Source organism: Muscardinus avellanarius (assembly GCF_963383645.1).
Source record: "Muscardinus avellanarius genome assembly, chromosome: 1".
Taxonomy (NCBI): Eukaryota; Metazoa; Chordata; class Mammalia; order Rodentia; family Gliridae; genus Muscardinus; species Muscardinus avellanarius.
Window position 1 is genome coordinate 125,126,664 of NC_137786.1, and position 18,519 is coordinate 125,145,182.

The 18,519-nt window shown below is 51.2% G+C and overlaps 1 protein-coding gene across 1 annotated transcript; it reads right to left on the reverse strand.

The window, feature by feature from the left end:
* Window positions 1-3,074: 3,074 nt before the first annotated feature.
* Window positions 3,075-18,295, reverse strand: ROBO4 (roundabout guidance receptor 4; the record flags this gene model as incomplete). Its single annotated transcript, XM_080719254.1, has 18 exons — window positions 3,075-3,085; window positions 3,224-3,430; window positions 4,503-4,861; window positions 4,968-5,204; window positions 5,351-5,489; window positions 5,640-5,747; window positions 11,440-11,703; window positions 11,794-11,930; window positions 13,994-14,036; window positions 14,124-14,309; window positions 14,459-14,627; window positions 15,540-15,652; window positions 15,927-16,155; window positions 16,256-16,383; window positions 16,871-16,991; window positions 17,158-17,315; window positions 17,552-17,881; window positions 18,226-18,295. 18 exons carry the CDS (start codon window positions 18,293-18,295, stop codon window positions 3,075-3,077), a joined length of 3,009 nt encoding a protein of 1,002 aa, XP_080575380.1.
* Between the last annotated feature and the right edge of the window lie 224 nt (window positions 18,296-18,519).

Here is an 18,519-nt window from a genome sequence, read left to right on the forward strand (position 1 = left end):
CACACACACACACACCACTGCAGGAACTTGGGGGAAACCCCAGGCAAAAGTGCCTGTTTCTTCACAGCCTGGACTCCCTCACAGAGAGCACTGCACACGGGCACCACTGAGCCCAGAGGCAACTGACTTGGCTGACACAGAATTACAAGTTGCTGAGGCTGGCCTCCAACCTGTGGTCCTCCTGTCTCAGCTTCTCGCGTACTATGGCACAGAATCATAAAACTTATTTGGCCACGAATACCACAGTCCCCGTCATTCGCAGCCCGACACCCACCCAGTCACGGCTGCCGGGGTCTCGCTTCCTCTGCATTTGCTCCAGCCTCTGCTCAGGGCATGCCCTGGGCCCTTGGCACTGCCCTCCATGCCCCTGCCCCGATCGGGCCCTTCACTCTGACATATATGTCTGCAAATCCCTCTTTCACCTTCAGGTTGGAGAACAGGATTTGAATGATTTTTTTTTTTTAATGTTTTCAAAAGGAATTTTACCAGGAAGCCAAAAGAAAAACAAAATCCAAAAAAGGAAAAGCAAATAGTACGGATGTGTATCCGGAACACCGATGACTCCTCCCAGGATCACACAACGTCAACTCGGGCTGGCCGGTGAACAAACACAGCTCAGGAAACACTCATTCCAGACCCTGGTGCCACCCATTTGGTCTCTGAGCGCAGAATGGTTTCGAGGTAGAGTTGTTGGATTTGGGGATCTGGGACCCCTTGGTAGGGCCTGCTTTGATATTGGCCTCTAGAGGTGTCTTCCTATGGCCTCGGGGCATGCTCCGCAGCACCCCTTCCCATCTTGTGGATTCTGCCCCAGACCTTTCCCTCTGTGTAGGGAAGGTGGGCCTGCCTACCCTCCAGTAGCTCTCAGTGCTCCTGGAAATTCTACACCCAAGTCCATCTCTTTGTTCTGTTGTGTCTAAAATGTAATCACTAACCAGCCATCACAGGTGGTTCTACTTTTTGTGGAATTTAGCTACTGTGTGTGTGTGTGTGTGTGTGTGTGTGTGTGTGTGTGTGTGTGTTACTGGGAGTGGAACCAGGGGCATTCTACCTCTGAGCCAAAACCCCAACCCTATATTTTATTCTTTATTTTTCTTGAAACGGTCTCACTGAGTTGCAAAGGACCTCACAAAGTAACTGAGGTTGTCCGCGAACTGCTATCCTCCTGTGTCAGCCTCCCAAAAGCTGGGATTACAAGCGTGGGCCACCATCCCTGGATTTACTTTGTCTGTTTTTAAGGAACCATCTGGGACTGGTCTTTGGGAAGGAGGGCTGGGACTACAGAAAGCAGGAGCTGTCTTCTCCCGCTAAGTTGCAGGATCAGCAAACCCTGAGACATTCCACACTCCCCCCCTCGCTAGATTCTGCTTAAGTCTAGTGGATACACCTCATCTTCCCTTCATCTGCAGAATAGAAATGAGTAATTCAATGAGTGTCAGAATTCAATGGGTGTCAATAAATGCTCCATTCCTTCCTAACTTGATGTTATGGTTTAAGTATAGAATGTCAGCTGGGCGTGGTGGCCCATGCTTGTAATCCCAGTACTTGGGAGCCTGAGATAGGAGGATGGCAGGTTTGAGGCCAGCCTCAGCTGCTTAGTGAGGCCCTCCTCAACTTAATGTAACCCTGTTCCCAAATAAAAAGATTAAAAAATAGGGCTGAGGGTGTAGGTCGGAGGTAGAATGCCCCTGGGTTCAATTCCCAGCACCACAAAATAAATAAGTAAATAAATACACAAATATAGAATGTCCCCTGGAAAACTCATGTATTGGAAAGGTAAAAATGTTCAGAGGGAAATTAATTAAATTAGGATTCTAGTCTTATCAGTGAGTAGATCCACTGAAGGATTAGTAATTTGAATGGATTTGCCAGGGGTGGTGGCGCATGCTTGTAATCCCAGCATTCAGGAGGCTGAGACCGGAGGATCGCGGTTCGCAGACAGCCTCAGTTACTTAGTGAGGCCCTCTGCAACTCAGTGAAACCCTGTTTCAAAATAAAGAATAAAATAAACAGGGCAAGGAGTGTAGCTTGGAGGTTGAATGCCCCTGGGTTACAGCCCCAGACTTGGAAAATAATAATAATAATAATAATTTGGATGGATTTACTAGTGGTAACTTAGGCAGGTGGGATACGGAAGGAGAAGGTGGGTCACTGGGGTGTGGCCTTGGGGACTGTCTCTGTCTCTGCTGGTGTCAGACCACTCTCTTGGCTTCTGGCTGCCACTGAGTTGAGCTCAGCTTTCCTCCAACATTCTGTGCTGCCATGGTATCTGCCTTGAAACCAGCCAACTATGGACTGAACTTCTGAAACTAAGCTCAAATAAACCTTTCCTCCTCTAAGTTATTCTTGTTGGGTACTTTGGTTACAGTGACAGAAAAGTGAATTAAAACATCTGGGTAATTCTTGCTGTATCTCCAGGTGCCCCCCAAACAAAAATACACACACAAAAAAATGGTACCCTCGGAATGATCTCACAGAACTCAGTCTCTGTTGTCTTACAGTATTGAGTTTCTTAAGCTCAGAGTGACAGCAGGATGAGGAAGGTGCTTTTTCCCCACGCTCCCACACCACTCTCCTTCAGCTTCCTCCCTGGACCCGGCTTCAACCTCTGCCTTGGCACTAGCTAAGGCCTCTCCCCTCCGCGGCATTCTTCCTTATTTTCTTTACATGGTGTGGCTGGGGATGAGGGCCCAGGCAGGGCTGAGAGGGGAGGCTCTGAGAAGTGCCTTCCTCCACACCCGCAGCTTCAGGCCTCCTTGAAGACACCTCTGGCTCCCAGCTTCCCATGGTGGTGGGGCGAGCAGGAGGTCAGGCTGCTCCTTGGGCCAGGCCCTTGTTGTGGACATGGCTGGAATAAAGGAGAGAGTCCCAGAGTCCAGTAGATGATGTTTCCCTCTCTGAGCCAGGCCTGCATTCATTGTTTTAAAAGTTCCAGCAGAACTCCCTGGGAGGCTGAGGAAAGTGGACTTCCACTGCAAAGAAACATAGGCCAAAACCCCGGACCATACACCAGACCTCATGGGTGGGTGGCAGAGGCATTCTGGGGGCTCCTCTGGTAATTGCAGGGACACCGTTCAGGAAGAATCTGTGGGAAAAAGTTAAAGAAGAATGGAGATATCCCCCTGCTCCTGTCTCTCCTGCAGGACCCCAGACTCTCTCTTGGCTCCTCCCCAGGACCCTTCAGCTCCAGATCACCACATCAGCCACGCAGATGGACACTCACTGCCAGTCTTGGGCACAGGAAAGCCAAGCTGACTTCGCTGAGGAGAAATGCCAGAGTCAGGTGGCCAGGGGGGCAGCCCCCTTCCCAGCCGCTGGGTGTGGTTGGTCTCTTCATCCTCCAGCCAGTCCAGCCTCCACTCCCATGGGGACAGGGAAAGTGTGGGAGTCAGGAAGAGGTCATCCGGTGGGGAGGGAGGCGACGAGGCATCTGTCAAAAGGTAGGAGTCAGCGAGGAGCTGACCATTAGCTCCAGGGAACAGTTTAGGGCCAAAGCTTAGGGCCAGCTTAGGGTACATACCTTCCTCAAGGCCTAACCTAGCCTCTCAGTCCCAGTGGCTGTGTCCCCCAGGCCTGATGGGAAGGTCGCTGCTCAACCTCTCTGTCTTCTCCCAGTGGCTGTTCCCTAGCCTCCTTGCTCCTGTGAGGTCACTACATCCTTCCTCCTGGCCATAGCGGGAGTGGCGGAGCCACTGGGCTCAGCCCCACCATTATCGCATGTCCACAGAAGGCGGCTCAGGGCTTCCAGACCTTTGGGGTTCCTTTTCCCATATACCCTGTCAGATCCCCCATTTCCATCTTTCTAACCCTAACTCTGCTCTTTGCTCCAAGAAAAACAGCTAGGCAGCCAGGCATGGTGATGTATGCCTGTAATCCTGGTAATTGGAAGGCTGAGATAGGAGAATCACAGGTTTGAGACCAGCCTCAACAACCTAGCAAGACCTTTGGCAACTTAATGAGACCCTGTTTCAAAATAAAAAAAAAATAAAACAAAACAAAAAGGGCTGGGGTGTAACTCAGTGGTGGAATGCTCTGAGTTCAATCCCCAGTTAAAAAATAAAGAAATAAAAAAGTAAGAAAAAAAGAATTAGATTTATCGTATGTAAGAGGGCAAAGAAACTCCAACTGATAAGCCAGGCATGGTGGCACACACTTGTAATCCCAGTGCTTGGGAGGCTGAAACCAGAGGATTTCAAGTTTGCAGCCAGCTTCAGCTACTTAGTAAGGCCCTCCACAATCTAGTGAGATCCTGTTTCAAAATAAAGGATGAAAGAAAAAAGAAAAAAGAAAAGAAAAAACCCTAGCCCTTAGTGGAGGGCAGAGTCCTCCCAGAGAAGAGGAGGTGGGAGGGAGAGTATGGACGGAAGGCCGGAGAACACAGGACACCCAGGAGGACTGCTATCTGGAAGCTTTGCCTCTTGGTTAGGGGTGCGTGTCTTACAGGAGCTGTGTCCACTCTAAGAGAGTGGGGGTGAGGAGTCAGATGGGACCGATCCACGTACCAGTGAAGACACAGTCGGCCTCCCTGGGCTGCAGACCCAAACCAAAGCTGTCTACAGCCACTGCCAGGGCCCGGGCAAAGTGGGCATCGGCGAGGAAGGAGCCATCGGAGGAGCTGACCAGGCTGGCTCTGGCACTGGGGGCGTTGTCCTCAGAGGCCGAGCCCCAGCCATTGGCCAGGGAGCCCTCGCTGGGCGTGGGGGTGGGGCAGGGCCGAGGGGGGCACAACAGGCCCCCTGCCTCAGCGCCCACGCCTCCCCCATCCCTGCCCACATCTGCTAGGCCTGAGGCTGTGGGGATGCCGATATACCCGTAGGTTGTGGGGGGTGATGGAGCTCTAGGCATTGGCGAGACACTGTTCCTAGGAAAACAAAAGGGAGATGTTAACAGTGGTTGGGGTGCGGCAGCAGAAACACCAGCAGAGGCCGGTGGGCAGTGCAGCTCTGGGCTTTTCTTGGGCTACTCACCTGGGGGTCTCCTCGCCCTCACTGAGTTCCAGGCACAGGGCTACCTCTTCTGGGGTTAGCACACTGTCCTGATCGTCCTCCAGGGATGACAGTGAGGAGCTAGACAGGTGACTGGAAGCAGGGCTGGGACCAGAGAGGGAAGAGGCCCGGGGGCTGGGGGGCCTGGAGGTGGTGTGGGTGGGGAGGGGGGCTGCTGGCAGAGGGGTGAGGGAGGGAGCTTGGGGCGCCACCGTGTGCCTGATTGGGGTAAGGGAGGGACAGTAAGATGGTTAGTGTCATTCTCTGGGCCCTTGTCTGCCCTTCCCACTCCACGTCTGATCCCAGCACACAGTCCCCAAATCCCTGGTCTCCCAGCTCTGCCACTTGACCCCTTGCCCTCTTACTGGGTCTGCTGGCTCTGAGACGGGGTTCGCCGAGGACCCAGGGGCACTGGAGGGAGGGGGCGAGTTGCCAGCTCATTCGAGGTGCTGAGGAGTTGCGGTCCCAGGGCCCTCCAGGCGACCAGAGCTCGGGGCACAGCTTCTGGGGAAGGATCTCATTCAGGTAGGGACCCAGCCTGCCTGCCCACCCATTCCCGCAGGGTCTGGAGGGGAAGCCAGGTGCAGGGGCCTGGGCTGGTGGGACCCTAGACCCCCCTCCCTCCTTCCTTTCCTCTCGGGGAGCCCCTCTCACCTGGGTTTTGGGAGATATTCCTGGAACTTCTATTTCCCAACTCCCAGGCCCAGAGCTCTGTGGGGCGGCCGCCTCGAAGCAGTGGGGAGCTGTTGGCATGGTGCAGCTCTGCAAAGGAAAGTGCTGGTGGTGGCTGGGCCTTGTAAACCCCAACCACAGCTGTCTTCAGCTGTATTATTCATTTCAGCCCCTGGGACCCTGAATCCAGAGAAAAGAGGGAAGGGCTCCCCCAGTTCTCTCCACCCCTGTCCCATCTTCATCCACGCAGCTGTGAGGGGGTTAGAAGGACGACTGGGCTTGGAGTCAAAAGGCTTGCCCTTAGAGTCCCGCCAGCTGTGTGACCTCAGGGAAGTCCACTAACCTTTCTGAGCCTCAGTTTCCTTTGTAAACAATCACTTTAAATGATGGTTTTGGGGGTGAAATCAAACCAGATTGCAAAGTACCAGGCACCTTATGGAAGCTTTAAAAAAAAACAACTTTCTTCCTTGACTGTACCCACCAGTCTTCCTCATCTCTGTTCCCTCCCAGTGCTGTGCTCCTCATAAATTTTTGCTCTGTGAAGACAAATACTTCTTTCACTGAAGTGAATCTATCAATAATTTCTATGTGGTTCTGGACACAGCCCGGCCTTGAGGAACCTGGGTTGGACCGTCAGGTTGAGCTGATTAAGAAGGATAAGAATATGGAGCCCTAGATGATGTGAGTTGAGATCAGAAGGAGTCTGCTAATAGGAAGAGGGACTTCAAAGGAGGGAACTGCACTGGCCTCACCCAGAGACGCAAGGCCCTGCCACAGATATTCAATAATGCTTGTTGACTGAACAAGTAAATATATGAATGATACCAGAGATGTGACAGAAATACCAGGTGAGAAGAATCACATGCAAGATGGCCCCATGGGCACTGAAGAGTCAGGGCTGAGTGAACCCTGATAAACAGAGGAGCTGAGGAAACCACCAGGACCAACCAGCCGTGTGCCATGACCTGTGAGCATGCTTCTCAGTCGAGCTAGAACCTCAAGTCATCTAAGGAACAGGGCAATAGTAGATACTTTCTCTGTGCTAGGAACCAGAAGAACGTCAAGCAAAGGAGGAAAAGACAGTCTTCAGATGAGTACTACATGATGGGAAGCCCGGCTTGGAAAGGGTCTCCTTCCATGACTGGCCAGAGACCAGGTGGGATGCTCAGCATGGAGTTATCCGGTCAGTCTGGGCTCAAAGGTCGGGGAGCATCCATCTGGTGCCCACCTGGGACATCATTAGAATAGGAAAGAGACCAAGACTTTGGTACTGACCAAAATCCCATCTATCTCTGAGAGTCTGGGTACCAGTAACCTGACCTTTTTTTGGTGTTGGTACTGGGATTGAACCCAGGGACTTTGTACCACAAGGTATAACACCAGCCCTTTTTTACTTTAGATTTATTTATTTATTTATTTATTTTGCGGGTTTGAGGATGGAACCCAGGGGCATTCTTCTTCCGAGCTACACCCTCTGCCCTATTTTTTTATTCTTTATTTTGAAACTGGGTTTCACTGAGTTGCAAAGCGCCTAAGTAGCTGAGGCTGTCCGTGAACCGAGATCCTCCGGTCTAAGCCTCCCAAATGCTGGGATTACAAGCGTGCGGCACCACGCCTAGCTTTACTTTAGTTTTAAAAAAGGGTCTCTCTAGGCTGCTCAGATTCTTGCTACACTATTGAGGCTGCCCTCAAACTGCAATCCTCCTGATTTAGCCTCCCAAGTACTAGGATTCTAGGCATGTGCTCCATGTCCAGCTATTAACCGGTCTTTTGACTACCTCCATCCGTTTCCTTTTGTACTTTGGCTGGTCTAGTTTTTATTCACTTTCCTTCATTTTCATGGGACATAGGGAATCTTGGAGACCAGGTTCCAGGTTGGTGACCCAACCGTCTGTCATCAGCTTTGTCTTGTCCAGGGCCTCAGAATTGTGAGCAATGCTAGTTGGCTGGTTTGAATGGAAGAGGAAAGGGAAAAGCCAGAAGTGGAAAAGGCCATATTTATCCCAGCTTATTTCATTTCCTCCAAAGTATCCTGGCAACAAAAGGCCTCCCCTATCTTGCCCGGAGTTATTTGAATTTTAGTTTTAATGCTATTTGAATAAATTGTATAAAAAACTTACCAAGGTGAAGGATTAAATCTGGACAACTCTAAACTGCAATAAATATTTTTGTCTTGGTACTATGGATGAAACCCAGGAGCCTTTTACCTCTGGGCTACACTCTCAGCCCTATTTTATTTTTTATTTGAAAACAGGATCTCTCTTAGTTGCTGAGAGCCTTATCAAGTTGCTGAGGCTGGCTTTAAACCTGTGATCCTCTTGTCTTAGCCTCCCAAGTACTGGGATTACAGGTATGTGCCACCATACTTGGCTATGAGTATTTATGTTAATGGAATAGTGAACGACTGAGGATATTTGGTGCATCTATCTGACAGAGTTAACAGAACTAAGAACCTGATGTACAGATGAGAGACAGGAGAATACATTTGTGAGAATATCAGTAGTGAGCTGAGTGCAGTAGCCCACATCTCTGATCCAAGCACTTGGGAGGCTGAGACAGGAGGATCACAGGTTCAAGGTCAGTTTCAGCAATTTAGTGAGACCCTTCTTGAAATATAAATAAATAGCCGGGCGTGGTGGCGCACGCTTGTAATCCTCGCGCTTGGGAGGCGGAGACAGGAGGATCGTGCTGGTTCGGAGCTAGCTGTGCTGGCTTAAGAGACCCTGTTTCCAAAAATAAAAAAGTATAAAATAGGTCTGGGAGTGTAGCCCGGAGGTAGAAGGGCTTCCAGGAACCCCAGTACCACTAAAATAATAAATAAATAAATAAATAAATAAATAATTAATTAAGGCTGGGAATGTAGCTCAGAGGTAAAATGCATCTTGGTTCAATTTCAAGAGCCAAAAACAAAACAAAAAACTTAAAACAGTTGTGGAGACAAAAACAAAACAAAACCAACTAAGGTCAAATAATGAGAAAAAGGAAGAAGTAGGTTCAAGGAACTGAGGTACTGAGAGAGAATGCTGGCTTTAGGAGAGGAAGAAACACCAGTCCTTTGGATGAAGTGACAGCCGTAGAATCAGCTCTGTGGCTTTAGACAAAGTCATAGCACGGCATTGTTGCTGTAGCTGAGGTCCTAGGGGCCAGGGTGGAGCAATGAGTGTTCCCAGCCAAGAAAGTCACTACCGTTGATCCATCCTGGGGTAGGGGGGAGATGGGTCTGGGGTGAAGAGAAATGGGATGTAGTGAGGCCCCACTGCAGAACTTGAAACATCTTAGAGCTTGGCCATAGGACTAGAAGTGTAGCTCAGGACAGAGGGTATGCTTATTAAGAGAAAGGCCCTGGATTTGATCTCCAATATTAAAAAAACAAACAAAAAAGAATTGGCTACAGAAAACCACTTATATTTTTCTAGGAATACTAATGTTTCAAGAGGGATTCTGCATTAAAGTCAATGTAGTTCTCCACAGGAAAGCTAGGATTTTGCTTTTATTTTTTAATTTTATTTTTTGGTGCTGAGGCTCCAATCCAGGGCCTCACATGGGTACTCTACTAGTGAGCTGCATACAACCCCAGCCTCCTGATAATTTATTTTTGGTGGGATGGGGTACTGGGGATTGAAGCCAGGGGCATTCTCCCTCTGAGTTACATGCCCAACCCTTTTTATTTTTTATTTTGAAACAAGGTCTTGCTAAGTTGCTGAAGCTAGCCTAGAACCTGCAATTTAACTGGCTAAGCCTCCTAAATACTGGAATTACAAGCATGTGCCACCATGCCCCTTACTTTTTTTATTTTGAAAAAGAATCTTGCTAAGTTGCTGAGACTAGTCTGGAACCTGCAATCCTCCTGACTCAGCCTCCCAAGTACTGGGATTATAGCCACTGCACCGAGCTCTCTGAGACAGATTCTACTACTTTTTAGCTAGGATTCCATTCCCACCCAGTATTTATAATGCAATAGATCTGAGGCAAAGCTGGCAAGAATGCTGGCTTTGCTAATACTTAGAATAATAAAATTATTATTATTATTATTATTATTATTATTATTATTATTATTGCAGTACTGGGGATGGAACCCAGGGGCATTCAACCTCCAAGCTATACTCCCAGCATGATTTTTTGTTGTTGTTATTTTGAAACAGGGTCTCACTAAGTTGCGGAGGGCTTCACTAAGTAGCTGAGGCTGGTTGCGAGCCACGATCCTCCCATCTCAGCCTCCTAAGTCTTGGGATTATAAGCATGTGCCACTAAGACAGAATAATAAAATTCTTGATATTGAACAAGTTCTTAATTACTCTTAACCCATCTTTATCTTGATAAAATTTGGATTGTATCCATTTTTTTCAAAAAGGAATTGGTAGAACATTTACTGAGTCTTTCTCATCAGTATAGAAGAGTCATGAAGACAGCAGGCAGAATGCAGGCCAATGTTCTGCCAGGCAGAAACAGGAGACAACAGTCCACAGGGAAACAGAATTTCCTAAGGGAGCGCCAGAGGGACTCAGAATGGCCTTCAGAGGCAGATTATCCTGCCTTCAAAGCTGAGCTTTGCATCTTATTACTTGTGGGATCCGGAACAAGTTATCCAACCATCCTGTCCCTCTGTCCTTATCTGCAGAGATTAGAGAACTAATCCCTGGCCAATCTATTGTGAGGATTAAAGGAAATAAATATATGCAAAGAGCCTGCTTAAGAAATGGAGACTATAATTACTACTTTCCGGAAAGTCAAAAGTCAACAGTTGGAAATGAACTGTGTCTAGAAAGGACTGTGTTCCTCAGGATCATGGGAAATTGGTTCAAATCCCTCCCCTCCAAATATGAAAATTACAAGGATGCTCAAGTTCCTCATATAAAACAGCATAGTATTTGTATATGGGCTACACAATTCTCCTATTTACTTTAAATTATCTTTAGTTTATCTATTAAACTTAAACAATGGAAATGCTAGTAAATAGTTTTGTGTGTGTGTTTGGTGCTGGAGAGTGAACCCAGGGGCATTCTATCTCCAAACCACACCCTCAGCCTGATTTTTTATTCTTTATTTGAAAACAGGGTCCCACTAAGTTTCAGAGGGCCTCACTGAGTAGCTGAGGCTGGCTGCGAACTCAGATCCTACTGTGTCAGCCTCCCAAGTACTGGGATTATAAGCATGCACCACCATGCCCAGCTCATAAGTAGTTGTTTTACTGCATTGTTTAGGGAATAATGACAAGAAAGAAAGGTCTATATGTTTGAACAGACACAATATTTTTATGAATATTTTCAATTCACAGACAGTTGAGTCTGTGAACACGAAACCCATGCATATCGAGGGCAAACTGTACTCAATCCTCTCTGAGAAGTGAGTTGGGAGTTGGTGCCCATGCAGACCCATGTGCAATGCATAGGAGATAATTCATGAGAGCCTGAGGCCCCTGCCAGCCCTAGCCACATTCTGCCAGGCTTGGGAGCTACCTGTATACTGCTCAGCCCTTCATTGGACGGGCTAGGAGCCCCGAGGGAGAAAGGCCTATGCGGGTTATCTCCTGTGTCCCTCATGTTTGGCATGCAGTGGTGCTTATTAAATGTTTGCTGAGCTGGAAAGACTGCAGAAATAGGGCTTGGTACTGTAAAGAAAAGCTGGGACAAGCACACCCCCAGCTGAGTGCACTGCAGATGGGGATGAGGCCTGTGTCCACCGGCTGTGGGGCTGCAGCCCACACCCCACTTCAAAGCCAGCAGGCTGAGTTCCTATTGCACTCTCCCCCCATCTCCCCCCATGTCTCTCCTCTCCTTCTTACCCTGCTTCTTTTTGGCCTTCCAAGCCTCTGAGGCAGCCAGAGACAGGCGTGGAGAAGAGAGTCCCCTGCGGCTGCAGAGGCTGTCTGAGCTGGGCCAAGGGCTGGAGGTGCGGGCCAGCTGGGTTGGAAGGCGCCTGGCAGCTGGGGTCTGAGGGCTTGGCCGGGCTGGCGTGCTGGAGGGCAGCTCAGCAATGAGGGAGCCATAAAAAGTGCTTGTGTCTGGAAGCAGGGGCACACCAGGGCTCCGGGGGTCCCAGGAGATCACTGTAGTAAAAACGACAGGAGGAATTATGGTGAGCCCATTGCCCCGCACATCCCCATCCCTGGGATCCTTGTCCCTCAAGTTATGCTCACAGGAGCGCCGGCAGTCTAGCGGGTCCCGGGGGTCCACTCCCAGGCGGCTGCTGAGGCTGCTGCTGCTGCTGAGGTCCCGAGAGCCAGAGGTGGAGCGCCAGGTGTCTGCCAGCCAGGGAGAGTCACTGTGGTCCATCCTGAGACAATGGGGAGGGGTGAGGCCCGGAGAAGTGGGGATCTAATTGGCCAGGACCTCCAGCTCAGAGGGCAGCAGGAGAAGTGGAGGAGATGGTTCTTTCACCTTTATACTTACTACTTTTCAGTCCTTCACAGACCCCTGAAGATCTTGAACCTACTCTCTAAATTCATCACCTCCCTCTATGCTGGGGACAGCGGAAGCCAATGTTGTTCAGAGCTGAGAGGTATTAGTTAAGGAGACAGACAAGGACGCCCAGAGGAAAAGAACAGATCTGGAGTCAGACAAACCTGCAGCTTAGCTATCCAACTTTGGTTAAGTAAAGAGATTAGGCTGTCTTCAGCCCTGGTGTGCCAGTCTGTAAAATGGTAATGGTTAGATCTTCCATCTAAGGAAGTGGTGAGTATGAAGATATGTGAGATCACTTGGTGGGCGGAACAGGAGCTTGCTCTGTGGACACTGGCTTCCAGCTAACTAAGTGATCCTTCAAGAGCAGGAATCTGACCAAGGCACGTCTTTGCTTAGAATCTTCTGTGGCTCTCTTTTTACCAAAATACAGCCCAGCTGCCTAGTGTGGCCAATAGTATCTTCTGTAATCCGACTTCCAGATTCCTAACTTTATCCTTTGTTCTGATACTTCTCTTATCTCATACCCCAGCCAGACCAAACGGCCAGTCTTTTCTTATGAATATCACAGCCTACTTTTTGCTGCTCAATCTGCCCTTCCCCTTTAACTGTCAGGGTAAATGTGGAGTCTTCTTTCTCCTGTGCTTCACCATAGTCCCTTCCATGTATCTCATACGTGCTTTTGTACTGTTCCTGTTGGATCACACTCATGTCTGTCTCTGCCTAGACTGAAGTTCCTGGAGGGTGGAGACTATTCTTTTTTGGGGGGGATGGTGGTACTGGGGTTCCTGGAAGCCCTTCAATCTCTGGGCTACACTCCCAGACCTATTTTTACATTTTTATTTGGAAACAGGGTCTCCTAAGCCAGCACGCGCGGATGGCTTCGAACCTGCGCGATCCTCCTGTCTCTGCCTCCCAAGCTTGGGGATTATAAGCATGTGCCACCATGTCCGGTGGATGGAGACTATTCTAAGGAAATGAATGAACCAAACAGTCAAAATAGAATATCCCTCAAGGGTAAAGGAGAAGGTCCCCAGGGAGTCTGAGAAAGTTCAGAAAGGCAGCTAAGAGAGAAGCCAGCAAACACAGGGAAACTCAGGAACACAACGCCAACCAGCTTGGAACCGTGTTGTGGGCTGAGATTCTGACAGCAAAATGTCAGCCCAAAGCCTCCATATATCTTGTTCACCATACAGGCTCAATAAACTTTTATTGAGTAAGGCAGACCTGGAGTGTGAAGCCTCCTATAGGTAATCTACCCAGATAAAGAGCCAAGAAAATAGGCAGAGATGAAATGGCTTCTTAGTGAAAAAATCAGCCAGTAGGAGAAAATAAAGGATGCTTTCTTTCTTGATATTTGTCTCACAACTGCAGTCTTACTCTGGCGTCAGAGCACAAGTACCTACAGGCTGTCCCTGTTTTTGAACAGTAAGAATCTAGGACTTAGAAGCCAAGTGCCCTCTGCTGGATGTGCAGCTGTGTCCTGGTGCAAGAATGGACACTCAATAGGCGACTCACAGAAGGGAGAGGTGCTTCTAGGTGGACACTGAGTATACGGAGGAAACCAAACATTAGGACTGGTCATCTCGTGCCAGCTACTATTAATGAGCAATGACACATCAGGAGAGACTGCAGTGTATGTTAGTGAGAGGTGGTGGCAAGGGTCCTGGATGGGGGTCAGAAGCTGCTAGCTGTGAAGCCTTTTGGCTCAGTCCTGTATTTTATGACTCACAGTTTGCCCAGCTGTCAAGTGGTTCAGTAGAACCTTAGTGAAAGAAAAATTAGCTGTCTCTTGGTGTCCAGGAGAGACTCCGGCACTAAAATCCTAACCTTCAAATAGCAGATTAGACCCAAACTCCATTCAATTCCCTGTCCCACCCACTATCTCTTCACCTCTCTGAACTCCTGCACCTTGGGCCCTCCCCCGTTGCTTCTCACCTGTGTTTTAGGATGGCGTCCTCACTGGTATATCTGTATAGACCTGGGAGAAAGTGGGAGAAAGGCTAAATCCCGAGGCCGGCATTGGCGGAGCAGGGGAAACATGTACACCTGGGTTCCCTGTGCTCACCTGGGCCCAGGTGCACCCCAGCTCGGCGCCGGCGGTGGATACACACAGCAGTGCCCAGCAGCAGCAGCCAGAGTAAGACACCCCCGCTGGCGATGACCTCTGGCCGCCTCAAGGTGGCCCTCAGCCACTCCAGGCTCCAGAGACCATGCTCACTGGGTTCTTGGGCCGATCGCTCCATGGCCTGCTCTGTATGGGATGTGGAGCTCAGGGGGAGGGCAGGTGAGGCAGTGAGGGACCAGCAGACAAGAGGGAAGAGCCAGAAGTGTGAGGCAGGAGCAGGGGAGGGGGCACAGGGGCTGCAGGGTACAGGTGGGGCTCCTGGGTGCTGCTCTCACCTAACAGGAGGCAGACGGGACTACTTGGCTTCCCAGCGCCGGCCCCAGTGACTGCAGCCACTTGCACACAGTAAGAGCCTGGCATTCGGGTGGCGATCTCTAGCTGGGTCTGCTCGCCCACTACAGTCCAGTTGGCTGGGGGCAACGAGGTGTTGCCCAGACTCCAGACCTGGGACAGGAGTGAAATGAGCAGCTGCCCCAAGCACCATCCAGCAGCGGAGCCCTCATCCTTCATTTGCAGATTGTGCTTGGCAGGTGGCCATCCTGTCCTGCCACCTAAGCAGGACCCTCCCTCCCAGCAGGCATCACAGTGCCTATTACTCTTCCTCTCACAAGTACAAAAGACTTTTCTCTAGAATTACACAGAGAAGAGGAACAGAAACCTGCGAAAATATACCTAACACTAGTAGTTCTCATAGCACTTCGTTATCATATGGAAGCTTGATAAAATACAGGGGCCAAGCTCATCTTCTCCCCCCACCCTTGTAACTAAGGATTGAACCCTGGGACATTTTACCTTGGAGCTACACCACCGGCCCTTTTAGTTTATTTATTTATTTTTTAAACAAGGTCTTGCTAAGTTGTTGAGGCTGGCCTTGAACCCGAAATCCTCCTAACTCAGCCTCCCAAGTACTGGGATTACAGGTGTGCACCACCACATCTAGCCCATCTTTGAATATCTGATAACAGAGGCATGGGAAAGGACTGGAGAATGTGCATTCCTGACACATTCCCAGGTGGTGCTGATGTTGCTGGCTTAGAAGCCACACTTGAAGCTTCCCTGCCTCTAAGGCTTAGCGTCTGCCCAGGCCTGGTTTGATTCCTGTTTTGTTTATTGTATCTATGACTTTTGCTTTGCTTTCCCTGTAAATTGGGAAGGCTGTGGGATGAGATGAGATAGAGGAGGTAACGCTTTTGGCAGAGCCTGGCAGATAGTAGGTCCTTGCTCAACAAAAGTAAGTTCCTTTGATTTTCTGCACGGAGGCTATTTCTTAGTAGGCAGGGCAAGGCTCTGCAGGACTCAGGGATGAGGGCTGTGGTGGTCCCTCCAGGAAAGGCTGTATCCGTTTGCAAGGGTTACCTGGTAACTGCGGATGACACCATTGTGGTTTTCAGCAGGTGGCGGGCCCCAGCTCACAAGGATGCTGCCATTACCAGGTTTTAGGGTCACCTCCTGGGGTGGGGCACTGGGCACTGGAGGAAAGCAAGAAAGGCTATAAGGAGTGCCGATCCTTCTAGGGATTCTACTAGGTAAAGATCTGGAATGGGGCACACAGTCAGAGCTCCACTGAAAACAACAGCAACTTCACGAAGCTTACTTGCTTGGCCAGGGCCAAAGGTGGTCCCAGAGTAGGATCTGCTCCCCCCCCCCCGCCCGCTCCAGACTGCAGTGGGGAAGTCTAGGAGCCCCAGTCAAGAAGGAGCCTAGGGGGGATATTGTTGGGTCCTGGGAGGAGCTGTCCCTGACCTTGTTCTGGCAGCCTCAGGAGCAAAATGTTGCTGTCAGGGCCTTGAGCCCGGCCAGTCGATGGTCTCACTTTGAACTCGTAGTCTTGGCCCCAGCGAAGGCCCCCGAGCTCTGCACTCTGCCAGCCGGCCAGCAGTGCCTCTGCCCAGGGAGCTCCCTGGCTTCCAGGAGCCGCCTGGGTCCTGAACAAGGCTGTGTAGGACTGAGCAGGTGCAGCAGGGCCACTTACCTGGGAAAGAGGTACGGGGAGGGCAAGGGGTGGTCAGGAAACCCGTGACAACCTTTCAGGAGCTCTGGACTGGCCCTCAACCCTAGGTCCCGGGCTTCACCTTCCAGCTGAGCCACACAGCGGCCCCGGGCTTGGGACCTTTCTCGGGGTCCGGACTCAGCAGGGTCACATTTTCCAGCTGAATACGCACAGCTAGAAGTTCCAGAGGCTCTTTGTGGTCCTGGGACTCTGTGAGGAGCATAGGGCTGGGATGAGATCACAGGGCAGAGGGGTAGAGGAAGGGGCACCCCCTATCTATGGGGGAACCCAAATTCCCAGGGATCTCTAACTCTAATATGGAGAAAACTTACCCTATAGAGGCCCTCAGCACTCAGACCCTGATCCCAGGCTGAGCCCCAAATACTTTAACTCTAGTTCAAACCTGACCATATCATTCTTTTTTTTTTTTTTTTTTGGTGGTCTGGGAGTGGAACCTAGGGACATTCTATCTCCAGGCTATACTCCCAGACTTTTTTTCTATTTTATTTGGAAACAGGGTCTCACTAAGTTGCTAAGAGCCTCACTAAGTAGCTAAGGCTGGCTTCGAACCTGTGTGATCCTCCTGTTTCAGCCTCCCAAGTGCGGGGATTACAAGTGTGCGCCACCACGCCTGGCTCTGACCACATCATTCTAACTGGAACCCCTGCCCTGTCCCAGACATCAGCTGCTCCCTTACCCCGGATGGACACCCTGGCTGCCCGGCTCTCCCGCTGGCCTGCGTTGTTTCTGGCCACACACATATAGGCCCCGGCGTCAGTCTTCTCTGCTCTGGCCACCAGCAGGAACCCCCTGGACACCTGTCAGGGCCAGGTACACCGGGCAGTTTTCAGTGGGAGGGGGCTCTGAGGCTGGAGGCAGCTTGAGGTCTCACTGCCTCTGGTTCCCAGATCCCACCAAGGGATGTGGGAGCTGGGGAGCAGATGTGCCTGCAGAAGGGCAAGTGTGGGGATAGGCTCCACTCACCGTGTGCCGCCCTGGCTGGAGGGCGAGCGGCTTCCCGTCTTTCCACCAGGAGACTGTGGGCTCTGGGTAGCCCCGGGGTGGCCGGCACTCCAGAACCAACTGCCCGCCCACCATGGCCACTGTGTCTTGAGGCTGGGCCTGGAAGTCCTTGTGGAGGACTGAGGGGAGGACAGCAGATCTGCAGGGAGCAGGACCCTCCTTCCCGGAGGCCTGCCTTGTTGTCTCTGCTGCCCTCACCCCGTTCCACTTTGCCCACCTCCCAGGTCTACCACACAGGGCCAGCCCAAACTAGGTCCCTCAGCCAGGCTCTCCCCAAAGACACCATCCCCCATGCTTCCCTGAACACAGCTTTCCCAGCCCAGGTACCTCTACCTGGACCCCTACCAAGCCTCACCAGCCAGGGACAGCCGAGCGCCTCGGCTCACTGCCGTGCCCAGTCGGTTGCTGGCCTCACACGTGTAGATGCCCAGGGCTGAGGACAGGGCCTGGTCATCATGGGTGCGCCCCTGGGCTGGTGACCGCAGCAGCAACAGGGTTCCGTCAGGTAGGAGGTGGTGCAGGTCTGGGGGAACCATGCTTAGGGGCTGCCCGTTCAGCAGCCAGCGGATAGTGGGAGGTGGCCGGCCTGACGCTCTGCAGTTCATCTTGGCAGGACCGGCACCTTGGAGTAGTTGGTCCTGGGGGTGAACCAGGATCTGGGGTGGGGAGTCCTGAGCCATGGCTCCTGGGGGGAAGAGGAGGGAGAGCCAGACCTGTGAGGCCCCAATTCCTTGCACCACACCTCCTCTGTCTTCCCTTGTGGCTGGTACAAGCCGGCTGGGAGGGGACCGGGCCAGCACCCACAGCACCCAGGCCACGGCTGGCTGAGCTCTCCCTGGGCCTCTCTGTCTCTTTAACACACACACACACACACACACACACACACACACCACAATCATCATCAGCATTATCTGCATCATCTTTGGTATTTCCACTGTAAAAGTGAAACAAAAGAGTCGGGGAGCCTCTTCTGCCCCAGCCAGCCCTGGATTAGGGAGCCCAAGCTAGGAGAGGGTGGGCCCCACTCACCCACGAAGAGCAGAAGCAGGAGGGGCAGGGGCCGCCTGGCCCCATGGAGGCCCACTCCTCCAGAGCCCATGGCTGCTCTCAGGCCTCGGTCATCCTCCGTGTCACTTTGTCCTGTGGCTCTGAGTTCTCAGCAGAGAGAAGGAGGGGCAGGGCCGGGTGGTGGCTGTTTGTGAACGACACTCTGCCCCAGTAGGGAAGCGGCTTTGAGGAAACCGATGCTTCCTGCCTGGCTCTCCTGCCTTGGAGAACTGGGAGGAGACCAGAGGCAGAAACATTCTGACCTCACTCTTTGAC